The 19,227-nt window shown below is 53.1% G+C and overlaps 7 protein-coding genes across 7 annotated transcripts; 4 read left to right on the top strand and 3 right to left on the bottom strand.

Annotated features, from left to right (window-relative positions):
• The first annotated feature begins 80 nt into the window (after nt 1-80).
• On the top strand, nt 81-6,299 carry EI97DRAFT_430204 (uncharacterized protein). Its single transcript, XM_033797622.1, has one exon. The coding sequence runs from the start codon at nt 470-472 to the stop codon at nt 5,885-5,887; it is 5,418 nt and encodes a 1,805-aa protein (XP_033658033.1). The 5' UTR covers nt 81-469; the 3' UTR covers nt 5,888-6,299.
• Nucleotides 6,300-7,761: 1,462 nt separating this feature from the next.
• EI97DRAFT_411812 (uncharacterized protein) lies at nt 7,762-9,218 on the top strand. Its single transcript, XM_033796745.1, has 4 exons — nt 7,762-7,981; nt 8,054-8,164; nt 8,213-8,285; nt 8,336-9,218. Exons 1-4 carry the CDS (start codon nt 7,966-7,968, stop codon nt 9,183-9,185), a joined length of 1,050 nt encoding a protein of 349 aa, XP_033658032.1. The 5' UTR covers nt 7,762-7,965; the 3' UTR covers nt 9,186-9,218.
• A 46-nt stretch (nt 9,219-9,264) lies between these two features.
• EI97DRAFT_478485 (uncharacterized protein) lies at nt 9,265-10,068 on the bottom strand (the record flags this gene model as incomplete). Its single annotated transcript, XM_033801989.1, has 1 exon — nt 9,265-10,068. A coding segment is annotated over one exon (804 nt), but the record flags the coding sequence as incomplete, so codon positions are not given.
• A 1,000-nt stretch (nt 10,069-11,068) lies between these two features.
• EI97DRAFT_464431 (uncharacterized protein) lies at nt 11,069-12,580 on the bottom strand (the record flags this gene model as incomplete). Its single annotated transcript, XM_033801419.1, has 2 exons — nt 12,475-12,580; nt 11,069-12,411 (listed from the first exon to the last, which is right to left on the bottom strand). The coding sequence occupies exons 1-2, from the start codon at nt 12,506-12,508 to the stop codon at nt 11,069-11,071; spliced, it is 1,377 nt and encodes a 458-aa protein (XP_033658030.1). The 5' UTR covers nt 12,509-12,580.
• A 143-nt stretch (nt 12,581-12,723) lies between these two features.
• On the top strand, nt 12,724-14,918 carry EI97DRAFT_430202 (UPF0061-domain-containing protein). The gene is made up of 2 exons (XM_033797621.1): nt 12,724-14,597; nt 14,653-14,918. The coding sequence occupies exons 1-2, from the start codon at nt 12,936-12,938 to the stop codon at nt 14,851-14,853; spliced, it is 1,863 nt and encodes a 620-aa protein (XP_033658029.1). The 5' UTR covers nt 12,724-12,935; the 3' UTR covers nt 14,854-14,918.
• Nucleotides 14,919-14,965: 47 nt separating this feature from the next.
• EI97DRAFT_369283 (uncharacterized protein) lies at nt 14,966-16,604 on the bottom strand (the record flags this gene model as incomplete). Its single annotated transcript, XM_033795180.1, has 4 exons — nt 14,966-15,463; nt 15,530-15,955; nt 16,013-16,384; nt 16,518-16,604. The coding sequence occupies 4 exons, from the start codon at nt 16,602-16,604 to the stop codon at nt 14,966-14,968; spliced, it is 1,383 nt and encodes a 460-aa protein (XP_033658028.1).
• Nucleotides 16,605-16,963: 359 nt separating this feature from the next.
• Nucleotides 16,964-18,430, top strand: EI97DRAFT_411804 (cytidine deaminase-like protein). The gene is made up of 2 exons (XM_033796744.1): nt 16,964-17,182; nt 17,230-18,430. The coding sequence occupies exons 1-2, from the start codon at nt 17,004-17,006 to the stop codon at nt 18,308-18,310; spliced, it is 1,260 nt and encodes a 419-aa protein (XP_033658027.1). The 5' UTR covers nt 16,964-17,003; the 3' UTR covers nt 18,311-18,430.
• Nucleotides 18,431-19,227: the final 797 nt, after the last annotated feature.

Below are 19,227 nucleotides of genomic sequence, written 5' to 3'. Positions count from 1 at the left end.
TCTTCGATGCAATCAATAAACCACGCCATACGAGGAACACATGGCCTCTTCTCAACACTCACATTTCCACTTGTCAACCATGCAGCCGGGCATCGTGTTCCCTTTCTAGCTTTTCGGACGGGCTTCCTCCCACCGGCCGTTTTCTGTTAGTCCTTGTCGCTTATTGCCTCTTCTGCTTCTCTGTATAGGTACGTTCAGGGATGACCCCATGGTCATGAAGCTTCAAGCCCTGCATAGCCATATCAATCGCACGCTGGCGATGTTGTTCGATTGCTGGCCGGCTTTGGAGACCTCTTCGGCCTCTTCCTACCTTTCCTGTTCCCGTTGAAGTCTACAGCACGCGACCCATCTGGACAATCACCCCCTGACGCAGCTTGCGCAAACTGTCACCATTCGCGTCGACTTCGTTGCTTACATCTCAGACAGTATTTGCATATACCCTCTGTACCATACACGATAATCAAGGGCCATGGCCGACAACGACGCGCCCGATCTTTCGTCCGCATACGCAGGCATCTCGAGCTCCATCACAACTCACTCTTCTTGGAATCCTGCGCTACGACCCGACCATGACGAACCTCGGACTACCGCACACCCTGCGAAATCTCCAGTGGTAGATGCGCCTACCGGCGCGCCCACTGATACCCCAACACATGCGCAATTTTCCGTGGACGAAGCAGTTGAAGACAGCGAACTCATTGCTCCACCAACAGCGGCGGAGCAACAAGTTGACTCGAGTCATTTCGAGGTGGACCCCAGCTCCGCGGAGGACTTCTTCGACCGCCATGATTCTGAGGACAATTTTGAACACGCTTCTCAGCAAACAAGTGCTGGCCCGCCCGCCCACGGGGATAACGGAGGTGAGATCGGTGGCCTAGCTAATGGGCTAGAGAGTCGGCCGACACAACGTCCTAGAGAAGATACACATGTAAGCCCTGGAACGTCTCGGCCATCCCCAGAAGACAATTCCCACACCAGACAAGCGTTGGAGGGGCACGCAGCTGAGAAATACGAACACCAAGGCGAAGGGACGCTGTTAGAAGAGGCTGTTGTGGACGATGCAAAGGCACCTCTCGTTCCGGACACGGAGTCGGCCACCGACGAGTGGGAGGCTTCGGGAGAAGTGTTTGATTTGGGTGGAACAGCCCAGGATGCACATCCGTCATCATCAGAGGAACACCCGTTGCCTAAGGCCACTGCGGAGGCTGCCGGGACGACTGTTGGAGATCAAGTGATTGGCAATACCACGGTCGGCGGCAATATTGGCGAAGAGATAGACTGGGGAGATACAGGCGACTCCGATTTGTTTGGTACACAGGCCTCGACAATGCAGGGTGGCAACGTTAGTACTGCTGATGCATCAGCGTGGGATCTAGCTCTGGATGACGATTTTCTACCTGATAACGAGGACGGGACTGCTCCCTTTGATCTCGATGAAGATGGATTCCTCGAAGATGAACCGGTTGAGCAGACTGCCCACTCCCAGAGTCCGTCGAATCGATATGCTCCACAAGCAGTTCAGACTCCGGCTACTCAACCTGCTCCCAGTCCCTATACTCCGCCAGCTCCACAGTTCACCGACTTCTCTCAGTTGAACCAAAAGCAGCCAATCGCAACGCCGAACGTTCCTTATGGTGGATATGGACAACCCACTCCCTATCAACCACCACCACCCAGACCTGCACAGCAAACTTCGGCCGAAAGTTTTGTGGATAAGTCCAAGGGGGGGTACCATTCGCCGTACGATTTGCCAGAGGATGTGGTGACAACGAGAAAACGGCCTGCTGCCCGCCCTACCCCAAGCCCTTATGGACAACCCACTCAACCGCCCTCCAGGAGTGCCAGCAATGTGTACACTGCCCCTGCCACTGCCGCCGTCCGCCCACCTCCACCCATGGGTGCCCCTAGCTTGACGCCGCCATCTTCGAGCCAGTCCAACATGGCCTCCATGACTGGCATGCCCCCACCCCCAAAGCCCGCTCCAGCCAAATCACCCTCAAGTGACTTCTTTGCTGAGCTGCCGGTGACTATCAAACCTAAGCCGTCAGGGCGTCACACTCCGCAATCGGCCCCATTACAGCAACCACCTCCACCCCATGGGCCACCGCAACATTTACAAAAGGAACGTACAAGTTCATGGTCATCTTTAAGAAATGAAGTTTTCCCGGATGGGCATAACGTCCCTCCCCTACGTCAGCCTGAGCGATTGCCTGTATTTCCGGATCAGCCCTCGGTTCCTGTCCGTTCCAACACCTTTCCCATCCCTCCACCTGCCTCCACGACCGTGCCTTCACGCTACTCTCCGCAGCCACCAACAGCGCCGGCAGCATCTACAGCCATCAATCGGTACTCACCCGCCCCTGCGCCCACCGGGGCAGGCGCAAGATATTCTCCCGCGCCATCCCCCGCTCAAACGCAGATGCACAATCGATATGCATCCGAACCATCTCCCGGCCTGCCAAGGACGTCTGCACAGCCGTACGCTCCTCGCACAAGTAGTCCGCTAGCCCACCATACCCAACTCCGGTCCCACGAAGAACCATCTCATGTCCCACACCTGGCTGATCATAGGGGTCCTGAACAGCATCAAGCTGCGCCCACAGACAATGTTTCGGGGTTACCATACCGGACATCGTTAGAGGGTGTGCGAGAGATCGATGAGGAAACACAAGCTGTCTCCCAGCCTTCAGCGCCAGCTGTTTCCGCAAGGTCGGAAACACCTCCGATGAGAAGTGGCCCTGCTTCGGTGGTTGACTCGCCGCGGAAAACATTGACTTACACTCCGCACTACCAGCCCACCACATCCCATGGAATGGGCGCAGGTGTCGCCGCAACCGGGCACTCGCTTTCGCAGTCGCCGGAGTCAATCACCAAGCACACTGCGCACCGTCATCTCTCGTTGGACCATGGGGCAGATGTATATGGCGTGCCTCCAACTCAGGGTTTTGGTGCTCCCTTGGCTTCGCAACGTAACATCAACGTTATTCCGCACAGACGCCAAATATCGCATGATTTCGCTTACATACCGCCTCAAGATGAGCGCTCCGCAGATCCGCTTGAACGTTGGAAAGGATATCCGATATTCAAATGGGGTTTGGGTGGAACGGCTGTCACGTCCTTCCCTAAACAAATTCCCCGCTATGGAGGTGGTGCGTCTCAGCCCATGCTGAAATGTTCTCCGGGCGAGGTCAAGCTCCAGAGCATGAAGGACACATTACCGCTTTCAGAAGAGGTTGTGAAATTCCCGGGGCCCCTGAAAACGAAAAATAAGAAGAAAGATGTCTCCGCGTGGTTAGGGAAACACATCGAGAGCTTGGAGGTTCAACTAAGGGCACCTGGCTTCGAGCATTCACTGAGCCCAGACACTTTCAAACGTTTTCAGGAAAAAATCCTGCTTTGGAAGGTTCTACAGATTTTAGTTGATAACGACGGCCATTTGGAGGGTAATGCGGCCGTCGACGCTGCCGTTCGAAAGGTCTTGGCACCAGAGGGAATTGACTCAACGTCCAAGTTAACTACTTCCGTCCCTACAGCGGCAGATCTTGTGGGTGAGATATCCAGGTCGACCCCTTCTGGCTTTCACTCTGATCCGGTTGATCCTACATCTGTCGGTGATCTACGGGGGCTTCTTACCAAGGGAGAGAGGGAGAAGGCCGTCTGGCATGCCGTGGACCATCGTCTCTGGGGACATGCTATGCTGCTGTCCTCCACTCTGGACAAAGACATCTGGAAACAGGTTGTGCAAGAGTTTGTACGAAAAGAGGTGAAAAAGGCTGGGCCTGATAACCAAGCCTTGGCTGTGCTGTATGAGATCTTCGCCGGCAATTGGGAAGACTGTGTGGATGAACTCGTGCCCGCTTCGGCACGAGCTGGTTTCCAGATGGTGAGCGCTGATGGCGCTGGTCCTACCCAGAACGCGTTGCAAGGACTAGAGAAGTGGCAGGAGACGCTTTCACTGATTTTGAACAACCGGAGCAATGGAGATTCAGCAGCCCTGCTTTCTCTCGGACGACTGTTGGCAGGTTATGGGAGGATTGAGGCCGCCCACATATGTTTTCTCTTTGCCCGCCACGTTGCCTATGTCGGCGGTGTCGATGATGCGCAATCTGATATGGTCCTCGTCGGCGCCGACCATCGCGCACACCCTTTGAGTCTCGGTATCGAAATGGAACCGATCCTTCTCACTGAAGTCTACGAGTTTGCGCTCTCGCTTGCTGCACCGTCTGGCTCTCACATTATACCACACCTTCAGAACTACAAGCTGGCTCGCGCGCTTACCCTCGCCGAGTATGGCTACAAGTCTGAAGCTCAGGCTTACTGTGATGCTATAGCAGCTGCTATGAAGGCTACTACTAGGATGTCGCCTTACTACAATGGCACCTTTATTGCCGGCTTGGATGATCTAAATAAGCGCCTCTCCCAGTCGCCCAAGGATGGCTCATCTTGGATATCAAAGCCGAGTATGGACAAGGTGTCAAGTTCTCTTCTCTCGAAGTTCAACAGCTTCATCGCAGGAGAGGACGATGATGTTGCGTCGAATAATTCAGCAGAAGTTGGCCCCTTCGCTAGGATTGCCGGTAACACGCCGACACTCAGCCCGTCCCATTCCAGTGCGGATCTGTATGGTGCCTATTCGAGCTCTGGTGGCGCTTCGGCTCCCCCGTCACTGCCTGCAAATTCCCGTTACGCCCCAAGGGCCTCGTTGGATAAGAGCGCCACAGCATATGAGCCTCAGGGCAGGCCTTCGACCGAGTCGCAATCGTCGAACCCATATATTCCATCACCAGCACTGTCTGGACCTTACACTCCGCAGTCACAATTCAGTCCCACAAGTGTTCGACCCGAGCCATCTAAGGCCCAGAGCTACGCTCCGCTAAAAGCTCCTGGGGCATCATCATCGCACAACCCATACCAGCCGACGGCGCCGCCGGGGGAACACAACACACCATTCTCCGGGTATCAACCTCCGCAAGAAAGCTTCGACAGTGCGCCATCCCATGAAAGTACACAGTCGTCTAATAGCTATGAGCCACCTGCCATGGGCGGTTACGAACCTCCTTCATACGAGCCTTACAACCCAGGAGACGAGGATAAAGCCGATGACGAGGCGGAACCGCGCAAGAAGAAGTCATTCATGGACGATGACTCAGACGACGACCTCATCGCCCGTGCCGCCGCTCTAAAATCAAAGCAAAAATCCGAAGCCGACCGCCTTGCGGACGAAGCCTTCCGTAAAGCCGCCGAAGCCGACGCTCAAAAGGACAAAGAGACAGCCAATAACAAGAAGAGCGGAGGCGGTTGGTTCGGCTCCTGGTTCAAGAAAGATCCAAATGCATCTCCTGGTCCTATCAAGGCGAAGCTCGGCGAGGAGAACTCCTTCTATTATGATCCCGATTTGAAGAAGTGGGTTAATAAGAAAGCTGGAGTGACAGAGACGGCGAAGACGGCGACTCCGCCGCCACCGAAGAGTGGACCGCCAAGTAGGAGTGTGAGTGATGTGGGTGGTCCTTCGGCTCCGCCCTCGTCAGGGGCGTCGTCTGCAGGTCCGCCATCTGCACCGCCTTTTAGACCTCCGACGTCGAATCCACAGCGCAGTTCTTCGATGCCCCCGCCTATGGGTGGATTTGGCGCGCCTGGATCCCGCACGTCGACTCCAGGTGTCCCTAGTGGGGATGAAGGCGGAGCGGGTGGGAAGGCACCGCCTCCGTTGACGAGACCGCCGCTTGTGCCTGGGCAGGGGAATGGGCCGCATAGTAGACCTAGTACCGGGATGAGTAACGCAAGCAGTATTGATGATTTGCTTGGGGCGCCGGGACCGAAGAAGGGAGGCAGGGCGTTGAAGAAGAAGGGGAGTAGTAGGTATGTGGATGTTATGGCTCAGAAGTAGACGAGGGACGCGGGGAGAATGGATCGTTTGTATCTGATTGGTGTATTAAAATGGGGGAGGCGGAATTCAGGGATTGGCGTTTTTGGTGTGTTTTTGCGTTCAGCGGCTAGATGGGAATGTTGGCGGGGGAAAGAAGGGTAATGTAGAGTATTGTATGGGCTAAGCGTATTATGGGATTTTCTTCATCTGTCTGTTTTCATACGAATGATTTGGTACTTGCATGAAGTGTTACCTGGTGCGTTCATGTTGTTTCTCGGAGAGGGTAGATGGAAAGGCCGTAAAAACTGCAACGATGTAGGAGATGGTGGCGGTTCGGGCCGTCGCTCTCCTTCGTGGATGGCGTGGCGGAATTGTTCATGAGATGGAAAGTGACCGCATGTGAGCGTATAATCAATAATTGAGTTGTTGACGCATGCTGCGGACTTGGGAAAGTGAGTTTGATGAATTGATGGCCAGTATATGCGGGCAGTCATTCCAAGTCCCTGATAATGACCAGCGTCCCAAGTGACCATGAGTAGCACCACCAACTTTTCGCAAAATCTTTACTTGTCCAAAACCAACTCCGGGGCGCTTCTTGAGATAGCACTATTTTATGTGAATACAGATAGAAGGTCTGAGTGAAGAAATAGAACCCCTAATGCTCTGCTAGAGGATGATAGCGCTCATTAGATCATACGAATACAGGTCTGCGCGGATGAACTTATACAATTTCTCGTGTCGCGGGCACCACAGCGCCCTCATAGTACTTCTCCCGAAACACATCGTCCTTGAAATCGGATGCAAATGTGTCGAAGTTGCGCATAATGATGATTGTTGTCAAGCTGTCGTCCTTCACATGTTTGTTCGAGTATTTTGCCGTGATGAAAGAGAGAATTGGGGCACCGTGTGCGGGTTCTAACGGGGGGTTCCAAGTGTGAATACCATGTCTTTCTTCAAGCTGTGGTGGCGCAGGCTTCCACATCTTCTGTGAGAATCCTCACATGAAGATAGATGCCCATAGGAAGCCTCGAAAAGCCAAAACCCGACCTTAGAGCCTCACAGCTGCTTTGATCTGAGGGTGAGATTCTTCCTACCACCCTGCTCGGACATTTTGCTGCAAACTCTGTGAGTGGACACTGGCGCCAATCGTATCGAAACTCAACATATCCACGAAAGAATGATCAGTACTTAGAAGGTTGTTCTGCTTGCATTTCCTTCTAAGATACAAGTACTCCTCCATATACTCAAAGACTTGGGATACGAGACAGTGACTGACACTCTGGACAGCTATTGCAAAACCACCATAGCGACCACTCGATGTGACCTCATCGGATGGGACTCAGACTTCTGCTTCGACAATGAGTCTATTCAACCGGCGGGTTTAAAATATGCTAGCGCCAATAAGATACCCTATTCTGAGCGCTGAGTCGACGAATACCAGAGGTCCTCACGTTTTTGACGAAACGTTAACTTGCCCCGATACCAAAGACGAAGTCATAGAGAAATTGCGCAGTCTCTCTGTGTGTGAGCCTCCGGAAACAGTTTGTATCTCTCAAACTCTGGAATACCCTGTGACGCTACCAGGGCTATTGAGACATGGTAAGTGGGGGACTGGGAATTGGTTTTCAGTTGGACTGGTTGCATTCAAGTAGTTTGTTTCGTACCCCATTCGCATTCCGGAGAGCGGTTCTAGATCGCTTGCAGCATATTCAATAAGTAACTCAAGTAGAACTTACTACGAAATATAGATAATGAGTTAGAAAACGCAACCCACACCCACAGATATGTTGATACAGACAGATCGATCTGATAAGATAAGATCAGCTGAGTCAGCTGCTCATCCCTTGCATGTGAAAATGACTCGTCGCGGTTCCAGACGTTCCCCAAGCCGAGGCCGAGGACAGCACCCCGGACATAGATACCATCGTCCTCCAGCACGACTCCGCGTCCACTTCGCCATGCACGCAGTGTCCATGCAAGGCTGTGTGGACCATCTCGCCCCTCTTGGATTCAAGGACTACAATTGCTTCTGCCCATATCGCGGCGCTGTTTCATGAAACCGGGTGCGGGCCAAATAACCGCCCCGCCGAACACTGGACATGTCTGATTCCGTAGGTACGTGTTGAAACGTGAACATGAGGTTTCATTGTTTCTATTTATGTGATGACTGACCGCTTGGCTGTCCAGATAGAGTGTTCAGCCATGCTCTTAATACCGTTAACAAGATCCGAACCGGAGCGCAGAAACCGCCAACCGCCACGCGATTAAAGCTCTATGGATTATACAAGCAGGCGATGGGTATGTCGTAGGGAGCCATGGTGATTTTCGAGGCTAAATTGATTATAGAGGGGGATGTAGAGGGAATTATGGAGCGGCCATCCGGGAGTGGAGAAGAAGCGCAAGGCGCTCGTGAGAAATGGTACCTATTAGCTCGCGCATGCGACCCCTATGCCATGCTGACTATATCAGGGACGCGTGGAAACAGCAGAGCGGGCTCTCAAGAACGGAAGCCAAGCGGCGGTATATCACAACGCTTATAGAAACGATGCACAAGTATGCCTCGCAATCCGCCGATTCTCGCGAACTGGTTTTGGAGCTCGAATTCGTTTGGGATCAAGTCAAATCGAACGTACCCTCTTCTTCCTCCTCATCTCCGCTTCAGACTCTCGGTAGCATGGGGCTTCACATGCAACCTCCGCCAACCTATGCACAATTCAGCGGTTCGCAAATGAGAGATCCGGAGGACGAACGCTTACAGATAAGAAGTCCAATGTCTCAATCGGAAGAAGAATTACAGGAGGAGGAAGATCAGGTGGAGGAATTCGTAGACGCGCCAGACTCCCAATACATTCCATACACAGAAGGCGAAGACGCGGCTGTCCAGGCCGACCTCATACCACCACCGCCCGTCCCGATACCAAGAGAACCCGGAACCCCAGTTCCGCGCCCTTCAAAAGAAGATCTGGCGGATCAGAAATGGAAGAAGAGAGTCGAGCAAGCCCTGGTGAAGATGACAGCAGAAGTGGCGGCTTTAAGGGAACAACTGGAGTCGCGTCGATTGTTCAGCCATAGTCCGAGATACAAGTTCTTCCGCTTTGTATTCCGTTTCGTGTGGGGTAGCTTGAAGCACATCGCCGTAGATATAGCGATTCTCGTTCTGGTTCTACTATGGATGCGAAGCAAGAAGGATAGACGGCTAGAGGGTGCTGTCAGGGTCCTTCTTGGAGATGCAGTGGCACAAGTCCAAAGAGTCGGAGGTGTACAGATAGGGAAGATTCATCTGCCCAAACTCGGAAGCAAGAAAACCGCTGGTGGATGATGTATTGTCGCAGTGTAAGATATATATTCCGATGTCACTCAAGCCTCTTTCCCCCCGTGCTAGTTCCCTCCTTCACCCCTTACAGCTGCATGTTCCCCAGCGTCGTCCCATCCTCAATGTGCATCTCCTCTTCCACCTCCTCGATTCCCTCCCGCAGCCCTCCGGCATACGTCGCCTGGTCTCCCGCCTCTTCTGCTATCTCCCGCAGCGACGCCAAGTACAACTGGCGCGCTTTTTCCAGGTCCGAAACCAGCACCTCCGGCACGAGGTACAGCTCGTTCTTGTAGCTGCCCTGCCTGCTCTCCATCACCTGGGCGATATAGCCCAAAGTACGCTCTCGGTCCATGACCGCGGCGAGTGTCCAAAGTGCTCTCAAGAACCTGTTGGACCACAGGTTCGGGTCGACGAGGTCGGCGTCCTCCTCGTCGGTTTTGCTGCCGTCGGGGAGGGGAACCCGCGGCGCGATGCTTGCGGGGAGGATGTCGTAGGGGGTTTCGAGGCCCCAGGCCTGCATGATGGCGGCGAGGCGGCTCTCGGGGGCGCGATCCCGTTTGGGCTGCTCGTTTTGGTCGATGACCTCGGAGGCCCTTTTGAGGTAGTAGGTGGCATTGTCGCTGAGCAGGTCCCACCAAAGCCGGACGTGGTCATTGGAGCTGTTGACCAGGCGTAGCTGGGGGTGGTGGGCGTTGCAGGCACGCCGAATCGCCGTCATGATCTGAGAAGGACGGTGATGTTCATGGCGGTGTAGGGCCACCCGGAAGGCTTGCCCCCCCGTACTGGACGGAGAGGGTTTTCGTCTGTGTGGAGGAGGTAACTTTGGGCATGGTGGCGGATTGGAACTGTATGATGGTGTGTGGAAGAGGAGGATGGTGATGGCTAGGTGGCAGAAGGGTGTAGGAAGGGTGCTATATAGGAGGAGGCAAAGGGAAGGTGAAAGTGAGTTGAGCACTACGCTATGCTAGATAGGGAAGGGAGGGCGGCGTGAGCAGGTGAATGAACCTGGGTACCCGTTTGGGAACCATGGCAATCGGCTTGAGTAGGGGTATCACCGAAACTAGTCTCTTCAGTACTTGCAATTTTACTTGAAGAGATACGCCACGGAACGCTTTCGGATTTGTCGTGCTCAGTCTGCAGTGAGGGCGCAGGCGCAGTTTGGAATTATTTGCTGTATGGGTTCAAGGAACACATTCATGGACAGGACGCGACCAAGAGCATTACGAAGCGTAGTATGCCAATCTGTATCCATAGTCATTGGAGATAGGAAGTCGCCTTCCTATCTTGGAGCATAACCTTAGATCCCGGGGCGAGCCATAGAAAGTGGAAGAGGTTCCTCTGAGTGAGTGAAAGACGTGAGTGAAGCTTTGACGCACAACTGCAAACGGGGAACCCTTCCTACAACATAGGAGAAGCGCCACAGTCGGAGCCACACTCAGCATCTCCCACAATCTTTTTATGGTCTATATAAGCAATAAAAGAAGTAACTCTATCACCAAACAACATGCGATAGTCCAGGCGGTTGGGTCCTGCGTCTGGATCAAAAGATGCGCTTCTTCGATGCAGTCGGTCTATCAAGTGGAGTTTGGTAATTTTTTGGTCGACGGTTCGATTCACGGCGGCGCCTTTTTATTTTGCTTTTTTGCTTCGGTTTGTACGAAGTGAAAGGGCACCACCTGCGAACACGCACGATGACAGTTCACACGGCGAAACCGCAGCACACGAATTGAATACACTGAGGAAAAGCTCGCATTAAATGCTCTTTAAAGACCCTGGACTCCCATGACATGCCTGGTATCACCGTAACTCCATGCGATTACAATTCGGAAACCATGGACCTGTTATGTCACCCTCAGGGACACCAACAACCGCTCCCAGAATGCGCAAGACTACCACTCAAACCTAGTGACACCTGCATCAACATTTGCCCACAAACTCACATCACCATCCGCATCCTCCAAGAACCTGACACACCTCATCCTAGCCGCAGCGTTAGTCTCACCCAAGCGCGGTTCCTCGTAATCAGCATTGAGCCGTTTCTTGATCAGAGCACCCGTATACATGTTCCACACCTTCAAGCTCCCGTACTCGTTGGCGGCGGCAACGAGCCCAAGTCTAGAGTGGACGTCCATGCCTAGCTCGAGAACATCTTTGTTCCGGTACTCGCGGAACTTGGTGATACATTGCGAGCCCACGAAGGGATGTCCGTTCCTTCCGCGCCACTTGGTCACGGGTATGTGCTCCGGTCTCACCGGTGGTTTCGAGGCGCGCATATCGTAGGTGCAGAGTGTGTTGAAGAGGCCCGCACAGACTATCCTCGTGAAGTCGTCGGCGCGACGGAGGTGACTAATCGGTGCTGAATGCGAGAGGATATGTGCGGAACCGTGAGCGCGGGTGTCGTAGATTAGGATCTTGCCGTCACGTTGTCCCATGGCGATTGCGGTATCGGAGAGCCAAGTTAACGCTAGAATGTCTGAGGTTGACTTACGCAAAACCTCGCACTCCCATCTTCCCGATTGTGCACGCGTGTAGAGCTGCAAATTTGACGAGGCCGCGACAGCGACAGCCTCGGTCGCGGTGGCGGGTACACTTCGACCTGTCTCTGAGACGGAGAAGTCAGGTCTAGGAGACGCGCCCCATATGCTTGTGCAGTGTCGCGGTGTGAACTGCTCTCCAACATATGGGCCATCGGTCTCCGGATCCGTGAGGTACACGACTGGCGGGCGGTCAGAGCCAGAGGTTGTAATTACGAGGGCCCTCGAGGCTGGTAGGAAGTTCAATGAGGAAACCGGCGACGTCATCCGCGCAATAGTATCAGCCGGAAAACGAATACCTGGAAACGCCTCCTTAAGGTCGTGGCATAGGATCTGAGTCTCTCCGGACACGGCATAGAGAACTGACAGGTCGGGTCCGCGATCGAAATACCGGATGTTAGAGGGAGGAATGACAGAGTGACTGTCGTATTCCGCAATTCCTGCGCCCGGCCACACTGATTGCAAATAGTAACCCCGTCTTGCGATACCGAGTTCGCGCTCAAGGTAAACTCGTGATAGGGCACTCCTAGGCTGGGAGAGGACCACTGTTTGCTTCTTGCGGCGTTTGAACTGGCGCGTTTCTTCGGCCTCATTCCTCTTGTGCTCCCGTTGCTTCTTAACATTTGTATGGGTGTACTTGTATCCTGGTGCGGAGCGAGCTTCTGTTGTTATTCTGAAGTATTTGCCCTTCTCCTTGTCTGTTTGTTGTCAGCCAATTTTTCTGAAGTTGCTGCATGTCAGTTCTATGAGGAGCATCCGACCGAAGTAGAAGCCAGGAATCTCTCGACCGTCCATATTGCGCGGTTGAGGTTTGCTGCTTGCGCAACTGGCGCCGTCAATTTGTGTAGTGAGAGTTTTACAGTTTATGTACAACTGATGTCCAAAAAGAGGTTGCACTACTCATGGTCAAGCTTTCTTAGCGGCAGATCGCTCACACGAGTCATGCATGCTTACCTTATCGATAACGGCCACTTTGCCGAGGCAGATGCCACTTTGTGACGACACTCAACCACCAACCTGACGTTCCGGCGCCAGAAAATATGCAGAAACATTTCGCCTCCTAAACGGTTTCGTCTTCCCTCCTGAGAGTCTCCTCTTCGCCTCCTCTTCCTCGTTCTTCAAATTCCTTCTCTCTCCCTAGCACCTTTGCACTCGCTTCATGCTTCGACAGGTATTGTCCCCGAAGAACGCCACGTTGTCATACTTCCGCCTCTATCAAGTCATGTCGCACCTTCAGATGCCGAGTATAAACGGGTCGTCGCATAACCTCCATACACTATCTACTCTCCCAAAATCCAATGTCTTTACTTCCAACCTCCCGGCAGACCCAGAGTACCCCACTCCAGAAATATCTGATTCTGCGCCCCGCGAGGATCTGGGTCCCCGCATGGTCAAGAACGCACTGTTTACCTACGTCCGCCCCGAGATCACACACTCTCCCGAACTGCTGGCAGTTAGTCCTCGCGCTCTGCAAGACCTGGGACTGAAACCTGAGGAGGCGGAGACAGAAGAGTTTAGACAAGTGTTTGCTGGGAACAAGATTTTGACATGGGATGCTGAGAAGAAAGAGGGTATATACCCCTGGGCGCAGTGCTATGGTGGCTATCAATTTGGACAATGGGCAGGACAGCTCGGTGACGGACGCGCCATATCGCTTTTCGAAGCGACCAATCCCGACACCGGGGTGCGCTACGAAGTCCAACTGAAAGGTGCCGGCCGGACCCCTTACAGCCGATTCGCAGACGGGAAAGCTGTGTTGAGGAGCAGCATAAGAGAGTTCGTCGTGAGCGAGTATCTGAACGCAATCAGGATACCCACAACGCGAGCATTGGCATTGATACTTGCGCCGCGGTCAAAAGTCATGAGAGAACGCTTGGAGCCTGGTGCCATCGTGACCCGCTTTGCCCAATCCTGGGTCCGCCTGGGCACATTCGATCTCCCCAAAGCCCGTGGAGACAGGAAAACCCTCCGAAAGCTCGCAGACTACACGGCCGAGCACATCTACGGAGGATGGGAGCAGCTGCCATCCAAGCTGAAACCCGGTGAACCCAAAGATACATGGCACGACATAAAATACGACATTGCGAAAGACATGGTGGAAGGCCCAGCGGGCGAAGAAGAGAACCGGTACGCGCGATTGTACCGCGCCATCATTCGCGCCAACGCCCGCACAGTCGCCCACTGGCAAGCTTACGGATTCATGAACGGCGTGCTGAACACAGACAATACTTCCATTCTCGGGCTGTCAATGGACTACGGCCCCTTCGCTTTCCTGGACCAGTTCGACCCCATGTACACCCCTAACCACGACGACTACATGGGCCGCTACTCCTACCGCAACCAACCCACAATCGTCTGGTGGAATCTCGTCCGCCTAGGGGAAGCCCTAGGCGAGCTCATCGGCCAGGGCCCTGACGTCGACGATCCCACATTCGTAGAAAAAGGCGTTACGGAGGATGGTGCGCAAGTGTTAATCAAGCGCGCAGAAGGCATCATCGAGCGCGCTGGCGAGGAATACAAAGCGGTTTTCCTTGCCACATACAAGGAACTCATGACTGCTCGATTGGGCTTGAAAACGTTCAAGGAGTCAGACTTTCAAGATTTATTTTCCGAGTTGCTGGACTTTTTGGAGAAGTATGAACTTGATTTCCATCATGCGTTCCGCAGATTAGGACATGTGAACCTAGAGCAGTTGGCGAGTGAGCAGGGGAGAAAGGATATTGCCGGGTGGTTCTTCAAGAGCGATGCTGCCCCCAGACAGGAGGATGAGTCGAGGGAAAGAATCGCGCAGTGGTTGGAGAAATGGGCGGCGAGGGTTAAGGAGGATTGGGGTGAGGGGAAGGATGAGGAGAGGCAGGCGGCGATGGCGAGGGTGAATCCTAAGGTAAGCTTCGTCTTCCTCTATTACTGGTAGACGAACCGCTGACGTTTATTTGTAGTTCGTACCTCGTTCATGGATCCTCGACGAACTCATCAACCGTGTGGAGAAACAGGGGGAGCGCGAAATCTTGCAGCATATCATGAAGATGACCCTTAATCCTTTTGAGGAGCACTGGGGTTGGAATGAGAAAGAGGAGGAGCGCTTCTGTGGCGACGTACCGAAGTTCAAGGGGATGATGCAATGCAGTTGTAGCTCGTAAGCGGCATACTAAGCAATTTCGTCAACAGCATCCATTTTCGTTTACAATGCTAGACATTCTATCAACTGGAAGACAGGGTAGACCTGTGAATATAACACTGCAGATGAAACGTCTAACCATCCACTCCGCCAACCAAATACTCGCCCACCTCAATCCCCACACTCCGCCCCAAACTCCTCACCCACTCCCACCCGAAATTAACCCTCCACCTCGCACTCGCGTCGAGCGGATCCGCTCCAACCATGCCTCCCACTCTAACCAACAGTCGCATACTCGTCAACGTAGCAATCTGGGTATAAATATCCGCAAGTTGCGGCACAGGCGCATCTAACAAACTCCTAAAAATCGCCAACAATCTGTCTAGCGGAAAGGGTGATGGCGTGAGAAGATGTCTGGGTATGCGTCTGTGCTTGGACTTTGTTATTCCGGAGTGGGAGCAGACTTTACGCTTATTTTTGCGCTTGTCGCTGTGCTTCATGAAGTAGGTGGTGTCAGTGCGGGAGGGGTTGTAGCTGGCCAGGTAGGCAGATATGAGCAGGTGAGTGGTATAGTACGGAAGGTCGTGTTGGATGGTCTTTCGCTTGGCCACAGCTGTATTGTTCGCGGTCTTCTTCGGCGTAGTGGGAATGCCTGCCTTGGCCGTTTCCGTTTGGTGCTGCCCTGCATTAGGTTGCACCTTGATTATGCGGTCTAGGACAGCATCCTCTGTCTGGAACAGATGGCGCCTGTTTACCATCAGCCGGGAGAAGTCCCGCGTACCGAATGTGCCATCGACTATAGGGGCGACGAATTCGCGCCAGAGGCGGAGACTCGTATTGCGGAAGCTGACGAGGTCCCGGCCGGTGTGCTTCGAGATACTCTCCCAAACGGCAGTCAGGAAGCGGTTCCAGAGCCAGGCATCGTCTTCCGCTGCCAGGTCCGGAGTATAGTCTGGAAACTGTTCGGAAGAGGGTGTAGTGAAGAAGATTTTCGGAGGTGACGCGGAAAGGATAGTTATGAGGTCCTGACGTGTGTATGCGGGAAAGTTCAAGTGCGGTATGCCCGGTTTATGGAGCAGTGAGGGTGGCAGTGTCGTTATCATTATAACGGACAAGTTAGATATCTGTGGCCATATAAAGTTAGATGTGGCTCAGTTGAACTCCGTTTTAACATGACATACAATTTCGCCGAACCTCGTCAGCGCCGGAAGCAGAGTAGGAGGCGCCTCACGCTGTGCGTCTATCCCATCAAAAACCACTATGAATTTATCTCTTCTTCCTTCGAGCATCTTTTGTAAATTGACCACCAGACTGCTCAGGTTCTCCGTCCGAGAGTAGGGTCTTCTGTCCATCTTCCCGTCTCCGGTCGCATCCAAGGCATCCAGGCAACCACCCACGGTGCGCTCTAATAGATGTCTTCCTGTAATGCATTCGCGGCAGTTGACAATGACATGTGGTAATGATGCGGCTTCGAGGAAGGCCTTGATAAGAGCCGATTTTCCGGTACAAGGTAGGCCGTGAGCAACAAGCAAAGGCGGGAATGGTAGCGATTGCTAACGTGGTGTTATTAGACATTCCAAACTAATAAACAGTGAGGCGAGAAGGGAATGGACTCCATCATGTAGATCCAGAGAATAGCAGACTGTAAGACCGCAGCGCAGTGGGAGACGGAACTGATCAACATACAGAGTACAACGCGGCAAGCTGTTGCAGCTGCAGCTCGCGACAAGGAAATGTAGCCCTCAGCTGGTCGAGTAGCTCGTCGGGCAGCATTTTGTGCTGTTTTGGTATGTGCTCTGCATTCGACGCGTGAGTGAAGTTGAGATAGACTCGAAATTAAGTATTGCGCTAACGGCGGATGATCGACGTAAGGGTGGGGCGCCCAAAACGCGACAGCACGTGATCTCTCCTAGGTCGCCCTCCCGGGCCTCCTTCTGCGATACCCAATGGACTTTCCAGATTGATTCACTGATGTGTTGTCAGTCTCAATAATTCTAGGCAGGGGAGCATCAACCTTGGGTGGTTGTTACTTGCAGGAGGAAAGCCGTGGCGGGATACGGCGGAAAGAAGCACCGAGCCTTGGCGGTTTTGTCCCGTTTGTTTCTCCAGACTTCTCACCACTTCTCCAATACTTTCAACCGTCAATTCCCCCCCTGCGACAGAACCAATCCCATGGTCTCACTCCGGGGCGGTGATGAAACCCTTACAAGCGCTTTTGCGCATCTGGACCTTGTTCCTCGTAAGGGTCGCCTCGTACCGCTGAGGACGAAAGACGAAGTTCGAGCCTCACTCGAGACCTACCAAGCATATGTTGTCGAGCTGCCTTCGAAATATGCCGGCGTGATTAAGGAGTGTGTATACACTCCTCTCTGTATTGTATACCGTGCTAATAGCCCAGCGCCATTCAAAGAGCACTTCCCGACCTGAAGACGGCCGACTTTCAGCACTTACGCCGTGTCGTGCAATTCAAATTCTTGCCGCCACATCTCCAGCAACAGTTCAAGTCACCCAGAGGTGATACTGAACCTGCGCTTGATGATGCTGAGGCTGAAGATGAATCTGCAGTTCGATACTTTCTCGTCTCCCCCACGAGTGCGATTCAACATGCCGATCTGCTCGCTACCCTGAGGAAGAGTCCACCCTTTACGAACAGGCCACCCCGGATCTTTTACGTGACCGTCCCCGCCCTTGCCCCTACATCGGCGGAGCAGGCAGAGAAATGGACGAACCAATTCTGGCCCATCGCCTACAAGAACACGAATCCGTACGGACCGCATCCTAGTCTCGTCTCACGCAATACTGCCGAGATTGAAGCTGACGCTGGACACCTTCTTGCCCTTACCCAGTCTGCCGCTAACCAAACAAGCGAAAAGGGCTTAGGTGAGCAGGTGGGCTGTGTTGTAGTAGATAATAGCAACGGCCGACAGGAGATCATTGCACTGGCAGGAGACTGTCGCTGGCGCTCCCCCCTTGGCGAAGCTGAGCCAAAAGAAGGTCAGGGCAATGTCATGGCTCACGCAGTTCAACGAGCAATCGCTATCGTCGCAAAGAAGCGACTTCGAGCTGCCGGGAAAGACGAGCTTATTCTGGATCGGACTCTCTTCTGCGATACGCCGTTGACCGACTTGGAAGCCCAGGTCTTCGAAGTGGACAATATCGCTCGCAACGGATACCTCTGCGTCGACCTGGATATATACGTCACCCACGAGCCTTGCGTCATGTGCTCAATGGCGATCCTGCACTCTCGGTTCAAGCGGTGCATTTTCGGGACAAGGATGCCTTTTACCGGAGGATTGACAGCAGATCCCGTCAAGGGAAGAGTCGGCGAGAATGTGCATGTTGAGAAGGGACTCGGACATGGTATTTTCTGGCGTCCTTCGGAACTCAATTGGAAATTGTTGGCATGGGAATGGAAGGATGAGGACGCGGCTGACGAGGGCATGATTACGAACAGCATTTCAGATACCCTTCAAGCATAGACTTAGACGCATGGTGGCGCCCTTGCTTTCGGACTGTAATTATAGCTTAGGAGTGTGTATTTTAGGGTCTGTTTCAGCTACTGGGTTAGCATTGATCATTGTCACATGCATCCGTCCTCCATTGCCTCGTCGCCTGTCCTCTACCTCATATCGCTGCATCTAGTGACTCATGTGAAGGCATTGTTTACAATTCCAACCGGTGTTCTTCCGTCCTCAACTTGCATGTCTCCCTAGATCTCATCTATTCCTACCTGTAGCCCACCAGGGAACTGAAGGATATGGAGTTTGTTGGATGAAATCAACGGATACCATGGGAGTTGCATGCTTTTGCAGAGTACTTAATGTCCACTTCATCTATTTATTCCGAGCTCAAGTTGTTGTTTCGACAAGAATGCATGCGGTTGTATACCGACAGTGAGGGGGAAAAGTAAGACTTCGGTCTCTGGTGTGTAATAGAGGTACACCCACGCAAAAGGAAAGCAAAAAGAACGAAAAAGCGTGGCATCATGGTGATTCGAACCTGGGGCCAAAAAAATGTACCAAACTCCACTCGAATAGCCCGACTGCATCGGAGAAGCGCATCTTTTGATCCAGACGCAGGACCCACCGCCTGGACTATCTCATTTTGTTTGGTGATAGTAGGGAAAAAATAAAAATATTATATAGTAGAGTGAGGTGTCCACAAGTACTAAAAGGGAAGTGAGGCAGAGGTGTGGCAGTTATCTGTGCGTGCCCGCGCCACAGGAGTCGGTGAAAGCAAGCATGCGGATGTTTACTAATGGGGAACGTCCCACTTATTGAGCCTCACCTACGACGCCTACGCATTGGGTGGCACGATATTTCCTTTCTTTTCCTCAACCTACGATTTCCCACGATCACCGTCCACGCGACCATCGCTACATTCCGTGGCTTCTCGA

This window comes from Westerdykella ornata (assembly GCF_010094085.1).
Source record: "Westerdykella ornata strain CBS 379.55 unplaced genomic scaffold EI97scaffold_2, whole genome shotgun sequence".
In the NCBI taxonomy this organism is placed as follows: domain Eukaryota; kingdom Fungi; phylum Ascomycota; class Dothideomycetes; order Pleosporales; family Sporormiaceae; genus Westerdykella; species Westerdykella ornata.
Note: the sequence above shows the minus strand (reverse complement) of the source record. Positions and strands in the feature narration are given on the sequence as shown.

What these genes read in the sequence shown, in the direction of transcription:
- EI97DRAFT_430202 (XM_033797621.1), top strand. Translation starts at nt 12,936, where the DNA reads ATGTCGCACCTTCAGATGCCGAGTATAAACGGGTCGTCGCATAACCTC. An exon ending in TGGCGAGGGTGAATCCTAAG is followed by an intron (nt 14,598 to 14,652) that starts GTAAGCTTCGTC and finishes GTTTATTTGTAG; the next exon opens with TTCGTACCTCGTTCATGGAT.
- EI97DRAFT_411812 (XM_033796745.1), top strand. An exon ending in ATTATACAAGCAGGCGATGG is followed by an intron (nt 8,165 to 8,212) that starts GTATGTCGTAGG and finishes AATTGATTATAG; the next exon opens with AGGGGGATGTAGAGGGAATT. An exon ending in CAAGGCGCTCGTGAGAAATG is followed by an intron (nt 8,286 to 8,335) that starts GTACCTATTAGC and finishes TGACTATATCAG; the next exon opens with GGACGCGTGGAAACAGCAGA.
- EI97DRAFT_430204 (XM_033797622.1), top strand. Translation starts at nt 470, where the DNA reads ATGGCCGACAACGACGCGCCCGATCTTTCGTCCGCATACGCAGGCATC.
- EI97DRAFT_411804 (XM_033796744.1), top strand. Translation starts at nt 17,004, where the DNA reads ATGGTCTCACTCCGGGGCGGTGATGAAACCCTTACAAGCGCTTTTGCG. An exon ending in TATGCCGGCGTGATTAAGGA is followed by an intron (nt 17,183 to 17,229) that starts GTGTGTATACAC and finishes CTAATAGCCCAG; the next exon opens with CGCCATTCAAAGAGCACTTC.